The 21163-nt window shown below is 45.4% G+C and overlaps 1 protein-coding gene across 1 annotated transcript in view; it reads left to right on the plus strand.

Moving 5' to 3' along the window:
* GMPS (guanine monophosphate synthase) overlaps window positions 1-21163 on the plus strand; it is an 85623-nt gene that overhangs the window by 13779 nt on the left and 50681 nt on the right. The window contains exons 2-3 of the mRNA XM_030216485.1: window positions 1858-2039; window positions 20300-20414. Coding sequence (XP_030072345.1) covers window positions 1858-2039; window positions 20300-20414 — 297 coding nt within the window. The remainder of the gene's footprint in view (window positions 1-1857; window positions 2040-20299; window positions 20415-21163) is intronic.

A 21163-nucleotide genomic window follows, 5' to 3' on the forward strand; every position in this document is an offset into this window, starting at 1 on the left:
CAGCTACTTCAGACTTTGACAACCTCTCTATCGGGATAGTCTGACTTCCCCATTTTGCTAATATTCTTTGAGGATACCTCAGTCTGGACCATGAACTTCTAAGCAACTCCCGGCTTTTCCCCTTGAACTAATTAAAAAGCTGCTCTCAGCGAGTTAGAGCTATCAGTGTCAAACTCAAGCCACATGATACCAGAAGAAAAAGAACAGCTGAAGGCAGTGCCAGCAGCAAACCTGAAGAGGTGAGGGAATAATTAAGAAATGGGGAGGGGGGGGGGGGGTAGGGCTGGTTTGGAGAGATTAGGACAAGATGAAGGAGGCTGACCGGTTGATGAGGGTGGTTGGGGATGGAGGTTGAGTTGGGTAAGGCTGGGAGAGTGTATTTTGGAAGAATAGTGTGTGGGGCCAGGTGATGTGGAGTGAAATGGGCTGAGAATGAAAGAATGGTAGTGGGAGGGGTTTAGAAGGCTGAAGGAGAGAGTTGGAAGTAAGAAACAAAATTTTGTTTTTATACTCCTTAAACATTTAAGAAAAAATTCAGTTCACATTACAGAAAGTTAACAATATTTACAATGAAATAACAATTAAGAAACTCTGTCTGGAAAAAAAGATTAATTTGAAGAATTTGGGCTGGAATCTTGTTCCAGAACTTAATACTTTGGAAGTAAAAAAAAAAGATTCCTCCCAATGATTTATAGTTAACATTTTCCAATGAAGGTAAATCTAGTAATAGTCTTTTCCCACTTCTTAAAAGTGGTCTACTGTTAGAAAACATTAGATGTCAACCGACTGACTCTGCATTAAACCCATAAACAATTTTATAAATCATAGATAGATGTCAGTTTAGAAAAGATGTGACTATCAACTTTGAGCCCATATAAATCATTCAATAATGGAGAGACCTCAGAATAGCTCCTGCACCATATATCAGCGCAGCAGAAGTATTTTTTAATAATTGAAGTTTCATTCTATGCTCTTGACTGAGGGAGCAATAGAGAGAATTACAATAGTCTAGATGTAGTAACAAAACAGCTTGAGCAATAGTTCTAAAGTATGTAGAGCTTAAGCTTGATCTAATAGGTCTTAATCAACACAATATAAAGATAAACTTTTTCATCAACCTATTTATCTGATGTTCGAATGAAACTTAAACTTGATTTTTCTTTAAATTTAAGAATAGCCCCTGACGGTAAAACTATTTTCGTTGTTGTAGTCCCAAACCAAAGACTTTGTAAGTCTAAATGCTTTGAAAATGAGCCCCATTGTAACCTATGTAACTTTGTAAGTCTATGTACTTTGAAAATGAGCCTCTGTATATTCAGATTGGATCTAAGTAATATTTCTTTATTATCTTTCTTTTGTTCCATCCAGGGGCATTGGAATAGCTTTTTGCTTGGCAGGGCCAAACCAAGCTTTGTCCATAACCTCCCCCCCCCCCCCCCCCCACCCTCAATTGCTCTGGTTGCTGATGTGTGGGGCAAAATATCAGTAGGGCCATGCCCCCTCTGTTCTGTTGTCTTCGGTCCCTATTCGTCCTTTGATCATTTTAATGCACTCTTGAGCATCTGAAATGTGCAGCCAGGTCCACCATACTAGAGGTGACAGCACAAATGCTTCTGTTGGGATCCTAAAGCATTTTCATGCTCCTTTATCAACATGTAAGAAATTTCTGGATAACCAGTTGAATTTATTGTACTGACTGCATATTTCCTATTTATTCTTGGAAAGAAATGTCAGGTTCAAAGTCAGCAGAGGAAATAAGTTATCGCAGGCATTTTCCCACAGGATCAGAGTGGGAGAAAAACTTTGATCAGGTTTTTTATGCATTCATTTTATGATGAAATGTAAATGTGTTCACAGCTGGAGATTGCTGGAGGAGATCTCAAGGATGGTCAGCAACACTATGACGGAGCAGTAGTGATTCTTGATGCTGGAGCACAGTATGGAAAAGTTATAGATCGACGAGTCCGAGAATTGTTTGTTCAGTCTGAAATCTTCCCTTTGGAAACTCCAGCCTTTGCAATCAAAGAACAAGGATTCAGGTAAGCCCTGGCCCTGGAGTGGATTCTAAAGATTTCTAACAGAGCCAAGATTTCTAGTAACTTTATTTGCTTTTTTTGTGTTAAAGTATTTAATTTTCAAATTACCTTTTTTGCCTAAAGCTGTTAATGTTTTACTGTAACAGTCTTTTATTTTTAAATCTTCCTTGCTTCTAAGGAGGCTTGTTTATCCTGTATGCCAAAGCCTTACTCAATGTGTTAATTATGGAATACACAGATATTCATTAGGTCATTTTAGAGAGAAACACCATCAGGGTTTAAAAAATAGTTTGAAAATTGCTGATGTATAATAGCTGTGGTATAGCAGCACAAATCCATATATTGAAGCTTCTGGTCTGACCCATTGTGCTGAACAAGGTCCAGCTGAGTTGTGGTGGAATCTCTGTGCTTTAAAGATTCATCACTAGAGAATGACATGGGGATGGGTACCCACAGTAACTACAGGGATGGGATGGGGGACAGATCCTGCGGGGATGGGGACAAACTTTGTTCCCATGTCATTTTCTGCTTTGAAGCCTGTTAATGAACTGGACTGTTATTTATATTTGAGCGATGCAGACGACAATATTTTGATTTTTTTGGAAAAAGAAGCAAACATGCTGGCCACAACTAGCAAAATCTGTATGGGAGATCCTGTACATTCCTGCTACCAGCACATCATCTAAGAAGACATTCTATTGCAGGAAAGACTGTGGAAGACAGGAGAGCTAGACATAATCCTGAGATTGTTGATGACTTTATTCATCCACAGATTAAAAAATCTTAACACTGCTTCATAGGGTATATTTCTCCCCTGCTAGGGCATACAGAACGGGTTGTATTTAAATATAAAATCTTAAGTATTTGAGGCTTCTGCAGATGAGGACAGAGCCCACGGGGATGGAGGCAGAGCCTGCAGGGATGAGACGGGGACAGAGACAGAATCTGTGGGGATGGAGACAAGAATCGAAGGGGTGGGGACAATTCTCTGTTTGTCACTACTATTCCTGCTGCTCCTGCTACAGCATGACTGGAAGCAGCTATCAGCTTTCAAATATTCATGTTGATGGTAAGGTTGAAAGAGTAAACATGTATTTATGTCCTCTGTTTAGTTATACCTTGCAACTAAGATACCTTTTAATTGTCAGGCTTTCATTTTACCAGCCTTGGCATTGCCCTTTTTAAGAGAGAACAGTAAATATTTAAAATTTTTGTTTCCATTTGATGCTATTAGTATCATAAGGCTGTTTGGTATAGGGCTGCTTTTAGGTTTGTTTGAGAACATCTTGGAGTCTTTGGTCAACGTGTTGGCCTAGTTAGGAAAACAAACCTCTGTCTGCATTTTCCATATCTGACCAGATAGGGGCATTGTAGGAAGGTGGAAAAGGGCAAATTAGGAAGGCATAGCAGATTTCAGATATCTGTGTGGACACACGGCTCACTGGAGGGGAATGCTAGTGCTTTTGGTTTCTGCTCAACAACTCTGGTCAGTTGTCTGGAAATGATGATTTCCTTGTCATCGAGCAGATGAAGCCATTACGTATGGGTTGTGTCCATCAACCAGCAGGGGGAGATAGAGAGCACTCAACTTTTCACAGTGCCTCATGGCCAGCCAGCTCCACTGCCTCTTCAGTATTCTCTATCTCCCCAAGCAGGGTGGCTGCAGCTTCTTCGAGCTCCATCAAAAATCTGCCTGGGGGTGGCTCCTGGTTTGCCAGTTGTTAGCCGGGGTGTTAGAGGCTATAGCAGCTTCACTTTGAAGGCACATAGGTCAGCCCTTTCCCTGCCTTACCCATGCCCCCGTGGATGTGGACATATTAGCTTGCTTTTCCCTGTCCTTTCCCACTCAGTGGATGCAGGCACATTGGTTCGCCTTTCCCTGCCTTTCCCACTCATCTGAGCCTCTGGAGTTCTTATTACCTCTGCTTTCCTCACAGCGTTTAAAAAAAAAAAAAATGGAACAGAGGTTTTCCTTTGATTCTTCTATGGGACCGGAGCTGTGATACTCGGTCCGGTGAGGTAAGAGTGTTTTCTAAGTCCTCTGGGGTGGGCCCGTGATCGGGGCGTTTTTGATTTTGCATTTTCACGCCATTTTCGGCAATGGCTGCAGAGAATGTAAAGCGCTGTTCCTGGTGTGGCAAGCGTAAATCAGCAGCGGGGCTCTGTAAATCGTGCTGTACAGGTGTAAGAGCTGGCCTGAGCATGGCTAGCGATGATTCTTCCCGCTCAGAGCTGGCAGCGGATGCCATTTTGAATTCTCCACATGGCGCGGCCTCCGTAGAGACGGAGAGCCCTGAGTCCGGGGGGGGGGGGGGGGGGAACCTCGAATTGAGGCTATTCAGGGAGCGGCTAGCCCCGGACAGGATCTGGGTGCCCAGGGCGAGTTTTTCTCCCCTGATTTTGTGCTATTATTGCATAAAGCATACATGCTGAAAAGAGCTCTCCCTCAAGGGTCGTCTGAGGCCCCTTCTGTTGTCCCCCTTGGTGGATTCTGGCCTGGGACTTGCCCGCTGAGGCTGTTTTCCCCTGATAATTGGCATAAAGAAAAGCGTAGAAGGGCTAATTCCCCTTCAGATTGTGGTGCATCTCCTTCCCCCCCCCCCCCCCCCCCCCCCCCCCCCCCCCCCCCCCCGTGGTCGGGCTGTGAGAATTTGGAGAGTTCTGGCAGGCTTTCGTGGTCTGAGGAGCCAGAGTCAGGTGCAGATTACCACAGGATCTGGATGATCCCTCCGCGGTGAGGATTTTCCACCGTGATGAGCTGCCAGCACTTATTTCAGATGCCCTACAGGTCCTTTCTATTGAAGAGCCTGACAGTGGCACGGCCTCCTCTGTGAATCCTAGGATGGCTAGTACGAAAAAGCCTGCTCAAGCCTTTCTTTTCCATGACTCCATCCAAGAGCTTATTTCCGCTCAGTGTGCTGACCCCGAGGGACCTTTGAAAGTTTTCAGGGCGATGGGGCAATTATACCCTCTGCGTGAGAAGCATTTGGCTCGCTTTGCAGTGCCCTAAAGTAGATGCCCTAGTCACTACGGTGACAAAGAGAACTACCCTCCCTGTGGAAGGAGGAGTTTGCCCTCAAGGATATACAAGACCGTAGGCTGGAAGCAGCACTTAAACGGTCCTTTGAAATTACAGGTCTTACTGTTCGGGCGTCTGCATGCAGTTGTTTGCTGCTAGAGCCTGCCTGGCTTGGTTGCAACAGGCAGTGGAACAGCCCGGAGATGGAGAGGAGCCCTTCTCGGATGTGGCTCCGCAGCTGGAGTCGGCCTTGTCCTTTTTGGCTGATGCCCTTTATGATATTGTCAGAGCTTCGGCTAAACAAATGGCAGTAGCAGTGGCGGCTCGCCATCTTATTTGGCTACGACATTGGGCACGGACATGGCCTCTAAGCAAAGGTTGGTGAAGTTGCCCTTCAAGGCCTTCTCCTATTTGGTAAGGAGTTGGAAAAAAAAATTGTTAAAGGCCTGGGAGATCTTAAACCCCAGCGCTTGCCCGAAGATAGGCCGAGGCCTTCCTCCAAGGGCCAGGCGGTCCACTCCTCTTATAGACCTCGCTTCTCGTGAAGCTAGAAGGTACCGCTCGGGGCGTTCTGCTGGGTTCACTTCTCGTGCCCGTTTTTCAGCAGAGGAACTCCTTTCGCTCGGACGAGCGTTCTGCAGCCACCGGCTCTAGGCCTGGAGTTTAGGGGCGACCCTCTCAATGATGGTGCGCCGGCCCCCTCCTCGCTTCCTGTCATCGGAGGACGTCTTCCCTCTTTGCCGAGGAGTGGGCCAATATTTCCTCAGATCAGTGAGTTCTGGACCTGATCAGAGATGGCTACAGAATAGAATTCAACTCCCCAGTAAGAGACGTGTTTGTGGAGTCCCGTTGCGGTTCTGCCGCCAAACGGGCGGCGGTAGAGGAGACTTTGCAAGGTCTGATTCAGTTAGGGGCCGTGTCCCCGGTACCTCCCGCCGAACACGGCTATGGCAGATACTCCATCTACTTTGTGGTGCCGCGAAAAGGTGGGTCTTTTCGCCCTATTCTGGACTTAAAAGAATTAAACAAGTCCCTGAGAGTGCGGCATTTCCACATGGAAACCCTGCACTCCATCATTGCTGCGGTACAGCCAGGAGAGTTTCTCACGTCTCTAGACCTGAAAGAAGCTTACCTGCACATACCAATTTGGCCCCCGCACCAGAAGTTTGTGAGGTTTGCGGTGTTGGTAAAACATTTCCAGTTTCAGGCCTTGCCTTTTGGCCTCGCCACAGCTCCCCGAACCTTTTCGAAGGTAATGGTGGTAGTAGCTGCTTTTCTCAGGTGAGAAGGTATCAGGGTTCACCCGTACCTAGACGACTGGCTCATCAGAGCAGACTCTGTAACAGAGAGCTATCAAGCTACAGCCAGAGTGGTCTCAGTACTTCAATCTCTAGGCTGGGTCGTCGTCATGGCCAAAAGTCACCTGACCCCTTTGCAATCTCTAGAATATTTGGGGGCCAGGTTCGACACAGACTCGGGCTATGTATACCTACCCGAGCTAAGGCGGTGCAAGCTTCAGAATCAGATCCGTCTGCTCCTGAGGATGCCCTCCCGCGATCTTGGGACATTGTCCAGTTTGCTGGGATCAATGACAGCCACATTGGGAAGTGGTGCCCTGGGCGAGAGCGCACCTGAGACCTCTACAGTATTCCCTACTTCAAAGTTCCTTCCGTGGGAGAAAGTTGGAAAACAGTCTTCAGGATTCATGTTCACTTATAGGAGGATGAGTCCATTCCCTCCAGTTTATGTTTTGGGAGGATGAGTTTATTCCCTCCAGGAGGTTGCGTGTATCCCCTCCAGTTATACAATAAGGAGGACGAGTTTATTCCCTCCAGGAGGATGTGTTCATTCCGTCCTTTTGAGTTCATGCCCTTGTTAAGGGGCCATCGTTTGCTGTGAGGAAAGTTCATGTTATTCCCATTGCGGTTTGCCGTACTGCTTTGGAAGCTTCAAATACTGAAGAGGCAGTGGAGCTGGCTGGCCATGAGGCACTGTGAAAAGTTGAGTGCTCTCTATATCCCCCTGCTGGTTGATGACGAATTCTACAAGCGGCCTCGGTAACATGCCAAAGCCACCACCTGAACCTTCAAGGAGCCTAATGCCAGACCCTTGCGCACACCTAACTGCAAGAATGCCAGGATGTGACCCACGAATGAAGAAAAAGTAGCCAATCTCTTTCGGCACACCAGCCCTTAAAGGTGTGCCAAACGCAGGCATACACCAAGGAAGTAGAACACTTCTGGGCCTAAAGTAAGGCCACAGTGACCGAGTCTGAATAATCCTCCTTCCTTAGCCGAGGATGCTCAAGGGCCAGGCCATAAGACCAAAGGGGGAGGGATCCTATATGAACACCAGAACCCTGTCGGAGAAGACCCCAAGCCTCAGGGAACCACAATGGCTCCCCATCCAGTAGCTGCACCAGATCTGCATACCACGGGAGTTGCGCCCAGTCTGGTGCCACCAGGATCACCCAGTCCTAATGACCCACCACTCTCCAACAGCTGGCCAATCATTGGCCGTGGGGGAGGGGGGGGGGGGAGATGTACAGCATTCCCTTGCTTGGCCAAGCCTGCAGAAGGGCGTCCAGGTCCAGAGTGTTGCTCCCGGCGATGGCTGAAAAACCACAGGACCTTGTCGCCATGAGATCCAGGGATAGAACGCCCCAATGATGCACCATGAGCTGAAACGCCTTGTCATACAACTCCTACTCGCTGGGATCCAGAGAGTGCCAACTGAGGGAAAGGGAAATGGGACTTGATATACCGCCTTTCTGTGTTTTTTTTTTTTTTTTTTTTTTTGCAACTACATTCAAAGCGGTTTACATATATCAGATACTTATTTTGTACCAGGGGCAGTGGAGGGAATAAGTGACTTGCCCAGAGTCACAAGGAGCTGCAGTGGGAATCGAACTCGGTTCCTCAGGATCAAATCCCAGCACTAACCACTAGGCTGCTACTCCACTCCAAAAGTCGGCCTCCGTGTCTGGGCCCTCTCAAGTGAGCCACTGAAAGACAGAGCAGATGTTTCTCTGCCCAGGCCCATCAGCAAGCCGGCTTCCACCACCTGCTGGAGATAGAAAATACTGAAGAACTGGGCTGGTGGTAGGGGTAGAAAATACTGAAGAACTGGGCTGGTGGTAGGGGTCTATATAGTAGAGCTCAGTTCTGTACTCTCTATCTTTATCTGCTGGTCAATGGACATGACTATTTCACATGCCCTGGAATAGCAGGAAGTAACATAATGGAAATTGGAGCAGCTTCCTGGTCTGGTTTATCACTAAGGGAGAAAGTCCAGGCAGGAGCAGAAAGTACATTTTGTATCCCCAATTTATAACGCTAAAGGATATAAAAGTAAAGAAATTGCTGCCTGTTTTGATTTGGGTGACCCTTGCTACATTTGGAAAAGTTCAGACTTTTAGATTTACAGTTTATTTCGTCCTTTTTTTTTTTTTTTTTTTAATTAAAGAAGTCTTTATTGAAGGAGTCACGTGATGCGTTGAGAGAGTAGGACGTGTGTCTTTGCTCTCCGGGGCCCCCGCGTCTGATTTAGCCATATAAACCGCAGAAAACGGCTGACCAGCGAGCTAATATATTAGCAGAAGCAGTACAACCAATGGATAAGTTCGTAGAAACAGCAACTAAATCAATGCCGCCACGCAACGCTAAAAGGAGAAGGAGAAGGCAAAGACGGCGGATACCATCGAGGAGAAGGCCTCGCAACGAAGCGAGCAGAACTTCACTCCCGCGCAGCTGGCGCAACTGACCGCCGCGGTAACGCAAGCATTGGAGCCGCGATTGGAAAAAATCTCGGCACAGCTAGAACAATATGAATCGCGCCTGACAGATGTAACACAACGGACTGGGGAGCTAGAGCGGCGGGTGTCGGAGATTGAGGATGCGCTTTCCCCAGTGCATGGTCGGCTTCAGAACACGCAGTCCACGGTCGAAGCGTTGCAACAGAAAGTGGATGACTTAGAAAACAGGGCCAGAAGGAGCAACTTACGGCTGATCGGCATACCAGAATCGGTGAATGACTCGGTGCTGGCCACGGTGATAGAAAAGTGGCTGAAGGCCGAATTTGCGCTGTCGGACCATGCAGGAGCACTGTGCTTAGAACGAATACACCGAGTGGGCCGCATCCAAGATGGCCGCCAGAGCCCGCGTGCAGTCATACTGAAAGTACATAACTACCTGCACAAAATGGAGATTTTACGAGGCTACCGACTAAAACGGGACGATACGAAGTTGAGGGGAAGACCATAAGAATCTTTCAGGACTTTTCAGTATCTCTACAGGATTGTCGAAAGAAATTCACCCCCCTATGCAGACGACTACAGGATTTGCAGATCAAGTTCATGCTGATTTACCCAGCAATTTTAAAAATCCGACAAGATGGCAAATGGAGGTCCTATGATTCAGAGGCAGCCGCCAAAGTGTACATAACAGCGCTGGAACAGAGGGAACAACAACAGGCAGCAGAGCAGACTGGAAATAAGGATGATTCTAAGACCCAAAGTGGGTGAGAACTATAAAATGGTTGTTCTGTATCGCACACAGTAAAGAGCTGGTTCACAACACAAGTGGTGGATTGGATGGGGGGGCCTCGGGCATGGCAGGGGCTCCCACATAATTTGTTGTCTAGGGTATGTTTGGGAGTGTAGAGATTAACAGGGGGGGGAGGGGAGTTAGGGAAGGGCGGTGAAGGGAGGGGGGGATTAGTAATAGGCAAACGAAGTGTCCTCAGGTATGGTAAAATGGAGAGGGAACCTACACAAAGAAGTCCAGGGTGGCGGAAGTGGAAGAAAGCAAGCATGAGGGAGACATACACGTTGATGCAACAGGGGAGAGAGATGTCTTCGGGGCTAGGCTGGGAGCCTGGGAGACAAAGGCCTCAGAGGTATATAACAGTGCAGGTTACAAGACACCTAGGGGAAGGTGGTTAAAACACGGTTGATCTCTTGGAATGTTGGCGGCATCACATCCCCAATTAAGAGAACCAAAATCCTATCAGCTCTAAAACGTCATGGGGTAGGCATTGCCTGCCTGCAGGAAACGAGGCTATCCAAAGAGGAAAGTGATAAGCTAAAAAGAGGATGGGTGGGGGAGGTATTCTATTCCCCAGCAACAGGTAGGAGAGGTGGGACAGCAATTCTGCTGCACAAATCATTGATGGGCGCGGCAAAAGTGCTGTTCCAAGATGGAGAAGGGAGATATGTTGGAATTCAGCTCAATCTACAAGGAAAAGAGATGCTACTGGTATCAGCGTACGGCCCTAACACCTCAGCTATACCCTTTTACGCTCAGCTGTTTGACCCCTTTGCCACACACATGCATCCCTCCCAATAGTAATTGCTGGAGACATGAATCAAGTGATAGACCCAGTGTTAGATAGGTCAAGGCAGGCGCGCCCTGACACTCTACCGGAGGCGTCCCTCCTAGATTCCTTTTGTCAGAAGGTGGGCCTGCTTGACCCCTGGAGGATATTACATGGAGATGAAAGAGATTACACGCACATCTCCAGGGCACATCATACACAGTCTCGCTTGGACTATATTTTGACCTCCCCGGATATATTTCAGAAAATAACGGGAGCGGTCATAGGTCCTGAAGAGATATCGGACCACTCCATCATATGGGTGGATTTGGAGATTGCAACATATTTTCAGCAGTCCCCTGGGTGGAGGTTCCCTGCATATCTGTACCCCTCCAAAGCATTCACAGAGCACATGCATAAGAAATGGGAGGAGTACCAAACACATAATCAGGCGCACGTGGATGACCCTATTTTGTTCTGGTCTGCTGCTAAAGCAGTACTCAGAGGAGAGATTATAGCATACGTAAGCAGACGGAACAGGCAAATAACGCAGGGTATAGTGGAGCTGGAACGGAAGATCCGGGTTATAAGGCGGCAGTATGGCAGACGCCCCACGCAGCAAAATTACGAACTCCTCACATCCACTAGGGCGGCGCTGAATAGCCTACTCCAGGAACGCACGACACGATCCCTGTTATTCAGGAAGTACAGGTTGCATAAATTTGGAGATAAGGCGGGAGGGATGCTAGCGAGGCTGGTGAAAGGCACAAGGAAGTCCCATTATATTGCTGCGATATGCAGACATTCGGGGGGGATCACCAACAACCCAGATGAGATAGCGCAGGTATTTCAACAGCATTTTGCTAATCTCTACCAAGGAGAGGGGGGTGAGAGAGACGTCAGGAAGGCTACAGCAGAGTACCTAGCCACAGTCAACATGGGGAAGATACATCCAGAACAACTAGACCCCCTTAATAAACCGATAGAGGCGAAAGAGCTTCAGAAAGCTATAGGCGCATTGAAGATGCACTCTGCACCGGGACCTGATGGTCTCTCCGGTGAGTTTTACAAGATGCTGAAACTGCAGATCTTGGGACCCCTGTTAGAATACCTTAATGAAGTAATAGAGAAAGGCCGATTCCCACTACATGCCAACACGGCTCTTATCAGTTTAATACCAAAAAAAGGGAAAGATTTACTGCAACCCAGTTCCTACAGACCAATTTCATTGATTAACGTGGAGGCAAAACTGCTGTCTCGGATCTTAGCGGATAGACTAGCACCACTGCTGCCACAGCTAGTGAAGGAAGATCAGGCCGGATTTGTTAGAGGGCGTCAATCTGTCCTTAACGTGCATAAATTCATTCTAGCCACATTAGCAGACCCCGACACAAAATCACAAAGGCTGGCGGTGAGCCTGGACGCTGAACGGGCATTCGACCGGGTACAATGGCACTTTTTGTTTGAAACATTGCAGTGGATAGGTCTTACCGGATGGCTCTTGAAGGCTATCACCACACTATACACTGACCCCCCGAGCCATGATATTAGTCAATGGGATCAGAACAGAGGGGTTTGACATTAAGAAAGGGACGCGACAGGGTTGCCCGCTTTCTCCACTGTTATTTTTGTTGTCCTTAGAGCCGTTGCTGAATGAGATCCGGGCACACGAACAAATACAGGGCATTAGGCTCCAACAATACGAGATTAAGGTGTTGGCGTACGCTGATGACCTGTTGTTACTGCTGAATAACCCTCAGACATCTCTAAAGCATCTCCTGCATATAGTACATAAATATGGTAGACTCTCGGGCTTTAAATTAAATCTGGACAAGTCACTGGCGCTGCCTCTGGATCCGGAGCTGCGGAGGGGTTGGAGGGGTGCATTCCCGCTGCAGTGGGCAGAGGACCAGATTCAGTACTTAGGGGTAGTCATTCCATCAGACATAGGGCGACTGTATGATAAAAATGTGATCCCGGTGCTGAGAGAGACCAGGCGCTTGTTGCATCTTTGGGGTAAATGTCCACTTTCCCTGTCAGGACGCATAGGGTTGGTTAATATGTTGATAGTCCCCAAGTGGCTCTACACATTCCAGATGCTCCCCTTATACCTAAGAAAGAAAGAGGAACTGGCACTCAACAAAGCAATTCAGGTATTCCTGTGGAGAGGACAACGGCCTCGGCTTCCTCTGCACATAATACAAAAACCAAGAGGGCACGGGGGGATGGGTCTACTCAACATAAGATACCTGACAGTCGCATGTTCGATGAGGCACATTAGAGACTGGCTCACGGGACAGCAGGAATTCTCAAATACACAAATAGAGCAGACACTCTCTCCAACAGAGCATCTGGGGTGGTGGCTACACGCATCAGGCACGGGAATCACACATAAACTTGGAAATAACCCATTTTTACTGTCAACAAGAGCGGCTTGGAAGTGGCTGTGTAAAAGACATTGGTTTAAATGGACTGCAACGCCCTTCCTGCCTCTGTTCCACAACCCAGATTTCCCAGAAGGAACATCTTCAGTGATATTTGCTCGATGGCGGAGACAAGGAATACTCTACTTGTACCAACTGCTGACAGAGGAAGGCAAAGTGTGACCTTTCCAGGATCTGCAAAGAGAATTTAAACTGCCAGGGACAGACCAATTGGCGCACCTGCAGATCCAGCATTATATGACAGAACTGGGTTGGATTAACCTGAGTGAAGATGTGCAGGACACGTTGAACACAGCATTGACACTGGGGGCACAGAACACAGTACCCCTGCGGTTTCACCATAGATACCTTCAAGATTCCACTGAGGACATTGATTATCGAGGCAGGGCGCAGAAATGGGCGTCAGACTTGGCAGCAGAGGTTTCGGACGAGGTACTCCAGACCTTTTTGGCCCTTGCCTCAAGGACCTCTGTATACACTCGACATTGGGAATTACAATATAAGTTTGCACTGCGGCTATATATATCACCAGCCAGAGCATCAAAAGCGGGGTTTGGTGGCACGGGAGCCTGCCCCCGCTGCGACCAGATACCTGCAGGGCTGGGGCACATGTTTTGGTCTTGTCCCCGAGTGATGAGATTTTGGTCTCAAATGCTGGATGAAGTCAAGCGGTACTGGGGCTGCAGCACCATACAGAGGCAACCACTGTTACTTTTTGGCAAATACGAGTGTACAGGGCTCGCCCCGCCGGGACTTAATTCCTTTCTTCACAGAGCGGTTTTGATTGGAAAGAAGATCATTTTGCTGACCTGGAGAGAGAGCGTGGGCCCCTCTTTTGGGGCCTGGAGAACAAACATGATCGAACTTTTGAAGCTGGAGCGGTGTGGAATTACAGATTTCTCCTCGGCTGAGGGGAAAAAGCTGGTAAAAACCTGGGCGAATTTTTGGGACACATTACAACCAGCAGCACGAAGTAGAATTTTAAATTGAGGAACTGTGTAGGATGATGAGAGGACTTAATACCTGTGGCATTATAAGGTTCAAAGGTTCTTAGGAATGGGGAGGGTAGAGGGAAGGGCAGGAAAGGGGGGGGGAAAGGGGGGGGGGAAGATGGGTTGGAAGAGGGAAGGGGCAGTGAGATATGTTTGTAGTACACCCTGGTTAATAGTGTTAAGATGTTAACTTGAAAAGAACGGAACAATATGTACACTGTTTATTTACCTGCTCTAATAAAGATAATTGAAACAAAGAAGTCTTTATTGAACATTGCAAAACCAGTACAATATCTTTGCAATTCAAGACAGTACATTACTCCACACTTCTATTGTATCCCTCAGTAAGTACTCCCCTAAGACAGCATCGCCTAGGAACAACGTTATAACAATAACAAACTGTACTTCAAAATTTTTAGTTTTTATAACGGAATATAACCCCTACTCGAATCTCCCCCCCCCCCCCCCCCCCCACCCTCTCCCCGGACCTTCCCTGTCTCCTTATGCATACTCCTTTTAACCAACGCACTTTTGCAGAAAGGGTTCCCATACCCTGTCCCATGCAGGCAAAGTTTTTCGTCTCACAGCAGCTAATCTCTCCATTTCACTATGTATCTCACCTTAGTAGTCCACCTCACCATTGAGGGAACCAACGGTGACTTCCAGTGTTGTGCTAAGTTCAAGCGAGCTGCATGCAAAGATCCTCTCAACAGAAGCCACTGATCAATCATAAGGCCATCTGGCCGCTGTCCTAGTAAGAAAACTAAAGGATGCCACCGTACAGACTTGCCAACCCATACCTGAATACGTGCTTGCACCCCTCTCCAATATGCCTGCGCCTTAGGGCAGGTCCACCAAATGTACCCCATTGTCCCCACTCCTCCACAATTCCGCCAACATCCGTTGGACACCTGAGCAAACATGTGGTGTAACCAAGCCAGTGTCAAAAACTTTAATGGCATTCTCTTGCATGGTCACTGCCAAGGCCGATCGCAAAATCTGTTTTTCCAAAGTCGCCCAGCTGGCCTCCGTTAGGGTAAACTGTAATTCCTGTTCCCACCTCTTCCTATGCAGCACATACGGTTTGCTACTATTCACCTGATATGCATATAAGAAGGATATCAATCCTCGCTCTTTCTTCAAGTCTACACAAATCTCTTCCATTGGATGTACTTCATGTTTTATACATCCGCTATAGCCCTGACCTTTCAGGAAATGTTGCAACTGTAAATAGGCATAATAGTCACCTGGCCTGAGCCCAAAATCATCCGCCAACTTTTCAAATGGTACTATGCTCTCTCCCAAATGCAGCTGTCCCATCATATCCAATCCAGAGTCTGCCCATCTACTAAAAATAGTGTTTCCTATGCCCGGCTCAAACAAGGGGTTATCAACTATAGGCGCTAGACCCGATATCAGTGGTTGACGTTCGGGGAACATAAAGTCCCAATAATAAAAAGTAGCTTGCACTGCGGGAGGAAACCTGTCAACTTATTCTTTCTTGTTTTTTAAGATGTGACACCTAAGGACAAAGTCCATTATAAGGGTCATAGGGCACAGCTTTCTTAAATTTCTCCAGAGTTCTTAAAAAAAGGCAGTTAAATTCCAACTATCAGATGAAAGTTGGCAACTGACAGAATAACTTTAGATTTTATTTCAGTGTATAACATTTTCAATCCTACAACATAGAAGCTTTGCATAAATTTTATAGTCTGTGTTCAAAAGTGAAATTGGTCTATAGTTCTCGACAAGAGTGCAATCTCTGTTAGGCTTAGGCAATACTACAATATTAGCGTCCAGAAATCGGCCTGGAGAGGATGATTCGAGGAGAATCTGAAAGTAGGATAGCAGTTGAGTGGATATGGAAGATACAAAAGACTTGTAGAACTCTGCAGGTAGACTATCGAGACCTGGCGCCTTGGCTGAGGGTAGCTTTTTGATTGCAGAAACAATCTCATCCTGAGATATCGGACGATGCAGTTGGTTAATGTGGTGCTCCGAGAGGCGAGGTAGGTGTAGAGATGCAAGGAAAGTGGAGATCACTTCGTCATGAGGAGCAGCATCTGAAGAGTATAACGACTGGTAAAAGGATTCAAAAGCCTCCAATATTAGGGGAGAAGAGGTAAGTGAAGCACCTGTAGGTGACCGGACAGCCGCTACTCGCTGCTTTATCCTCTTGCCTTTGAGGTAAGATGCAAGTAGTTTACCAGCTTTGTTAGCTTCCGAATAATAGAGTGCATTTTGTCTGAAAGTCACTGCATTACAGATGCTTAACAGCAGCGAGTTATGCTGCATTTTCAGCGCCCTGAGCTTTTGAAGTGCAGCTTTAGATGAGGATGTGTATAAACTAACTTCAAGGTGACAAATTTCCTTTTCGAGATCTGAAATTTTAGTATTAGTAGTCTTGCGAAGATGTGATGAGTAACTAATGATTTCACCTCTCAGCCATGATTTATATGCTTCCCAGACTGTTACAAATGAGGACACAGAGTCTTTGTTCGCATCAAAAAATTCAGTGGATTTTTGAGAAATATGTTGAAGGAATGAAACATCTAACAGCAGAGTGGTGTTGAGTCTCCAATGGGCTGCTTTAGGTTGGGTAGTGGACCAGTTAAGGTCGCAGAATACTGCTGCATGATCAGAAATCGATATTTCATGGATCTTAGCAGAGGACAACATGGGGATTATACCCTTGGTGCCCAAAAAATAGTCCAACCTGGAGTACGTGCAATGGGGAGCTGAGAAGAAAGAATAATCCCTTGTTTCATCAAATGCAGATATGGGTCTGTCTTCGGATCAGCTGGAAAGATCTAGGCCTCACCCTTTTCACAATATAATTGGGCAAATGAAAAGTTGATAGATCAGACTTGGCAGTACTCTGGGAGCCCAACTAGAACATGGCCATCATCTTGTTTTACCCCCTTGGGTAATTCACCAAGGTCTTTTCATTCATGAACTGGATTAGTGTTCAGTAAAAAGGGAGTTCTAAAATAAGAAGTCATAGTGAGAGGCTACAAAGGAGCAGATATTTCTTCATGGAAAGAGGATAGATGAATAGAAGAACCTTCCAGTGGAGGTAAATTTATTAATGGAATTCAAGAAGGCATGGGCTAGGCAAGGAAAGTTAGATATCAGCTGAGGTATATATTAATGCACCAAATAAATTGGGCAGACTAGATAGGTCTTATGATCTTTATTTGCTGTTATGTTCTATGTTTAAGGCTGTTATAGTGTACCAGAGTGTCTGAATTTCTTGGCATGCTTCCATGGACCAGCCAGTCTTTGGAGATCATTATGTTAGGTTCCTAGCTTGTGCAGTAAAACTCTTTTCTCCTTGAACTTACTGACTTATTGCATGTGAGTTATAGTCTTGGTGCATTTAATTTCCTGTATCCTTTGAGGGAAATGCTCTCATTGAAAGGGTTTACTTCTACTTTGCAATCATGTGCTTTGCTGTAATATATATAGTACACAGAATTTGGCATGGGGGCCAGGAGGCATGGATAGCAAATCCTGTGGCCAGAAGGAGGAAGCCTCAGTGCAGCTGGAAGACACAGGAGGCTTTCGACATGTTTGAATTCTCTCCTGTCAGTTCCCTTCCAGGTTGATCCCTCTACAAGAGGAAGAGGAGAAGAATGGGTTGGTTGGTTGCATGTTGGGTTACATCCTCCTTTTCTTTTGCACCCCTACCCCCACCAGCTTTTAGGATACCCTAAAGTCCCATTGGTCAACTATGGAATTGTGCCCCAGTCAGAAGAGGAGCAGGACTTGGCCTGGTATGCAATTGCCCTCCCATTTCTCCATGTTGATGTGATCAGTAGGGGAAGGGGGGAAGAAAGAGGTGGATTAGACAGATTGGAGTAAAGGGAGGAGACTATAGCACAGGGATCCCCAAACTGTAGGCCATGATTCCAAATGTTGTTGCAAAATCCACGATTGTGGTTGGGATAAAGCTGAAAAAAAAACCCCTCCCAATGTGCTTGCACCATAACAATAGCTGTATGGCCTTCATAGAAGGCAGAGTGACGGGGCAGCTTTGGCCACAAATCTGTGATAGGGCTGGGAACAGCAGCATGGATGGAAAGGTAGGCCTTCAGGGGTTGCATGCATTCTGTGGTGTCCGTATTAGGGTCATGGCCTCAGAATGTTTTATAAGCACTGCTATAGCAGCTATAGGACTGTGATAAAAGATGACAGTGAGCAAGCTGGGGGGATTTGTACCTGTGGACAAGAAGTGAAATAACTAAGGAACAGAAAGAATTGAGATGTTCTTGTGGTGGGGTAGAGAGCTGGATGTCTCCCTCAAGGGAGGGGAGAGAACAAACGGGGGAAGGGAAAGGTATGGAAATGCAGAGTGCCTGAAATAAAGCTGCTGGTGGTAAGGGGCAGAATAAGGAGGCAGAAAGAGTGATAGAGCTAGTGGGTGTTGAGCTTAGAAAGGAAGCAGAGAAAGCTGAGGGGAAGGGAGAGAAAGTCTTGGGATGGATTCAAGAATAAAGTTGGCTCGGGTGAAGGTCCAGCCTGAGGAGGGAAATCTGTATTAAAAAAAAAAAAGTATTAATAGGGTATGCAGAATTTTGCAGCACTGTGCACAGGAATTTAAAATCTTTTGTACAGAATTTTCCTAGGAGTAAGGCGTACATGAAAAATATTTTTAAAATAAATAAATATGTTAATTATTCATTCACAGTGAAGGAGAGAGATTTCAGTGTATTAGGATAGACAATCATCTTGTGTTCAATTGCTGATGGTATGTATGGATTTAGAATAGTGTGAGTCTGACTTTGTGTTGTGTTGTGACCTGACTTCTACATGTCATATCACAAAGCACTGTTCTCCTGAAAAGTAAAAAGACAAAGAGAATTTGTCAGAGCCAGTGGTTCAAGAAGCATCAGAATGTCATAGGTCTGACTTATTGCAGGTCATTCCCCTTCCAGCACATTGTAGACTAACTACCAGCTAGTTCATGGATGACATGACTCTGCGTACAAAAGATTAAAAGCTATTTAAAAATTGTTCTCTCATGCTCCACCTTTGTTCTGGAAGCAGTCCTCTTAAATAAAAAGTATATGGCAGCAGTAAAGATGTGTGATGTTGACGAATAGGAGACCTGGGACTTTACCATGAATTTTCGATTCTTGTACATTTCGGTGTATGTTTTTGTGAAATTCACATCCCTGGTGTTGAATGCTGATTCTATTGAACCGCTTTTTCAGGATGCATATTGCCATGTTGTAGGAAGGTACAGCTTAAGAACACTGCAGGATCAGAGGAAGCAAAAGTCCTGTTACACAAGTCTAATGAGAGCTTTGTGAAGATTAGGTGGGCATCCGAGTTGCAGCTGCTACATATACCTGGGTGGGTAGTTTTAGTTCCAAAGCAGTTACACAGACTTTGGTTGTTGCTGTATGAATCCATTTTTTTTTAACAAACCAAAAGAAAAAAAAGCAGATCAAAAAAGACAAAAAAAATGGAACAGGAGGGTAACAGAAGAAGTGGTTTATTGCAAGTTACCCGGCGTGGCCACATTTCGCAATGCTGCCAGTCAACATAGCATTGCGAAGACTGCTGAGTAAGCTTGGGAAGCACTTATGTAAGGTGGTTGTATGACTGCTTTTAGGGGTTCACTTTGCTTTTTACCCCTGCTAGTTTTTTGTACCCCTGACGCAGCCTGAGGGTGAAACGTGGCCACGTCGGGTAACCTGTAATAAACCACTTCTTTTGTTACCCTCCTGTTCCATTTTTTTTGTCTTTTTTGATCTGCTTTTTTTCTTTTGGTTTGCTATTTCTGTGGCAGATCTTTGCCTTTTTTTCTTTCTGTCTGAATCCATTTTTTATGCAAGTTTGTACATCCAGCTTTTTTGAAGTACCTTTTTTCCCCCCTGTAACCAGGTTCTGCCTTTTTTATTCCAGGCATGATCAGAGTAACAGAACAATATAGTAGACAATGATTGAATTGGACAATCTGTCCAATTATTCTAGTCTACAACTAAAGATATCCCAGCTATAGAAGTGGGATCATTTGCAGTTTAATGTAGTTGACCTTGAAATGCTGTGAGCTAAGTCGGAGTTGTTTTTTTTTTTTTTTAATTATTTGTTTTTCAACTGTCCTCTGTAAATGAACATGCAGATTCCTGTACTTAATCTAACACCCAAGACTACATACTGCATCATGTTTTACCACCAAGGTTTGTAATAATTTAAGGATTAGAGAGCACATTGGCATGTAGAACAAAAGAAGGCATTTTTGTACAGCTGCCTCTTGCACATTTTTTCTCCTAGGAGCTGTTCTTTTTTTTTTTTTTGTTCTCACAAGAAATGACTGCCACCATCCTGAAGGAAGTATCATGCTTTTTATCCTGAAAGGGATAAAATCTTAACTGCTAGGGGAAAGTCATTTCTTTGACATTATAATGAGGGCTTATTGTATGTATTTAACTGTTTTATAGGAAAGATTTGTAATATGTTTTTTTAATGCATTCTGTTCACTTATAGGGCTATTATAATTTCGGGAGGACCAAATTCAGTGTATGCAGAAGATGCTCCTTGGTTTGATACAGCCATATTTACCATTGGTAAACCAGTCCTGGGAATCTGCTATGGCATGCAGGTGCTATTTATGGATTATTTTGCAAGAAAACGCTGCTCACTTTTCATACATTGTAAATATAAGATGCATAGACTCCCATGAAAACAATTCTGTATCCTAATGGAATAGCAGAGCACAAAACTGCAGTTGTTCAATTTTTGTTTACTTGATATGCAGTTCTTTTTATAGATTTGATCTCATAATAAGAGTGATGATGACCTTGTGAGTCAGGTACTTCATGCTAGCAAAATATGAGCGCCTTCTAAGGATGTGAAAAGAACACAAGTTACTCTTTCGCGATGGAGCTAAATACACGGTTAATACTAGTGTCACAATGGACTGACCTCACATGGAACATAGTAAAGCTGAAATACAGAGCAAAGGTGGAAGTGGGACTGTACAAAATGACCATATAGTGCAAATAAAAGTGCGAGTGATGTTCTATTATAAGTTGAGTCTATATATAATCATGGCTCTCAATATATTTCACTTATTTAGGCTGTTTCTAGCACAGTATGTTTATCATATCCCTTCATTTTCACTAGTATTCATATCAGGTGTAGTAGTATAAAAATCTTCTTATTGTTCCTCGCACATTTTCATGCACATCATGATTATATGTAGTCCCAACTTATAATACAATTCAGTCATCACTCACACTTTTATTTGCACTCTATGGATTTCAGTATACTCACTATATGGTGCATTGAAATTCTATTTATTAAATTCATTGAGGTATATTGTTTATTATTTTAGTGATATCACTTCGA

The sequence above is a fragment of the Microcaecilia unicolor genome, chromosome 10, assembly GCF_901765095.1.
Source record: "Microcaecilia unicolor chromosome 10, aMicUni1.1, whole genome shotgun sequence".
NCBI classification, from domain to species: Eukaryota; Metazoa; Chordata; class Amphibia; order Gymnophiona; family Siphonopidae; genus Microcaecilia; species Microcaecilia unicolor.